The sequence below is a fragment of the Palaemon carinicauda genome, chromosome 19, assembly GCF_036898095.1.
Source record: "Palaemon carinicauda isolate YSFRI2023 chromosome 19, ASM3689809v2, whole genome shotgun sequence".
In the NCBI taxonomy this organism is placed as follows: domain Eukaryota; kingdom Metazoa; phylum Arthropoda; class Malacostraca; order Decapoda; family Palaemonidae; genus Palaemon; species Palaemon carinicauda.
The window spans coordinates 105,578,853-105,579,980 of record NC_090743.1 but is presented as its reverse complement, the minus strand read 5'-3'; the positions used below and the strand labels follow the sequence as shown (position 1 = coordinate 105,579,980).

General features: G+C 29.0%; 1 protein-coding gene across 1 annotated transcript in view; it reads left to right on the top strand.

The window, feature by feature from the left end:
• LOC137659215 (myosin heavy chain, clone 203-like) overlaps positions 1–587 on the top strand; it is an 11,620-nt gene extending 11,033 nt beyond the window's left edge. The window contains exon 3 of the mRNA XM_068394258.1: positions 1–587. This exon is cut by the window's left edge and continues 2 nt beyond it. Within this exon, the coding sequence (XP_068250359.1) occupies positions 1–587 (587 nt within the window).
• The last annotated feature ends 541 nt before the right edge of the window (positions 588–1,128 follow it).

The following is a 1,128-nucleotide window of genomic DNA, read 5'->3' as shown; positions in this document are numbered from 1 at the left end:
GTCAGCATTCCAGTATAACCAAACAATCTTCAAAAGTTAAATTTGAAATATCCATTTGGAATATTTATTTGGAATACAACCCATATAACCGTGGAACACTGCTTCAAGGAAATCTTGACCCAGAATCAACAGACAGTGAAGCAGAAATTGAAAATAATAGGAATCAAGGCAACAGGATAGACGGCCCTTGGGTGTTCGGTTTAAAGAAGGGTCTTGACTGTCGTTATTCTTATGTTGATCGTCGAGACAGAAATACAATTCTACCAATAATAATTCGTGAATGTGAACAAGAATCAGTAATACATTCAGACGAGTGGCCGGCTTATAGCACCTTGAATTCTCATGGATTTGTACACTCCACTATTAACCATCAGCGGCATTACGTCAACCCAAACACAGGAACGCATACTCAATCAATTGAAAGATCGTGGTTAGATGCAAAAATCAAAATTTTGCGAACGATGAGAGGTACCGCTAAACATGTGCTTCAGTCACTTCTGGATGAAGACTGTTATAGAATGATGAGAAAAGAATCTGAAGATTTATATTCTGACTTTTTAAATGATATTAGAGAGGTCTATCGTTAAATGCCTTGATTTTTACCTTTTTCCATTTTAGCTATCGTTAAATGTCTATTATTTCCTTTTTAAATTTTTCATTAAATATAGTCAATAATAAATTCTTTTGATTTTTATTTTGTCTACTTTTTTTCGTAGTAGATCACATGCCATGAACGGCAGATCAATAGTAGATCACAAACCTTCGGTAGATCACATATTGGAATGGCACCCCTATATATATATATATATATATATATATATATATATATATATATATATATATATATATATATATATATATATATATATATATACATATATATATATATATATATATATATATATATATATATATATATATATACATACATACATACAATATGTAAAATAAATAATTAAATGGAAGAATCAAAATTTTATCAATCAAACATGCATCTTATGTAAAAAAAAAAAAAAAAAAAAATAGAAGGGAATTTAACATTGCTCAAACACAGTTCAGTGACATGTTATATAAAACCTCAGTATTTTCGCGAATATCTTTATAAGAAATCCAAAGTAAATCCTTGAA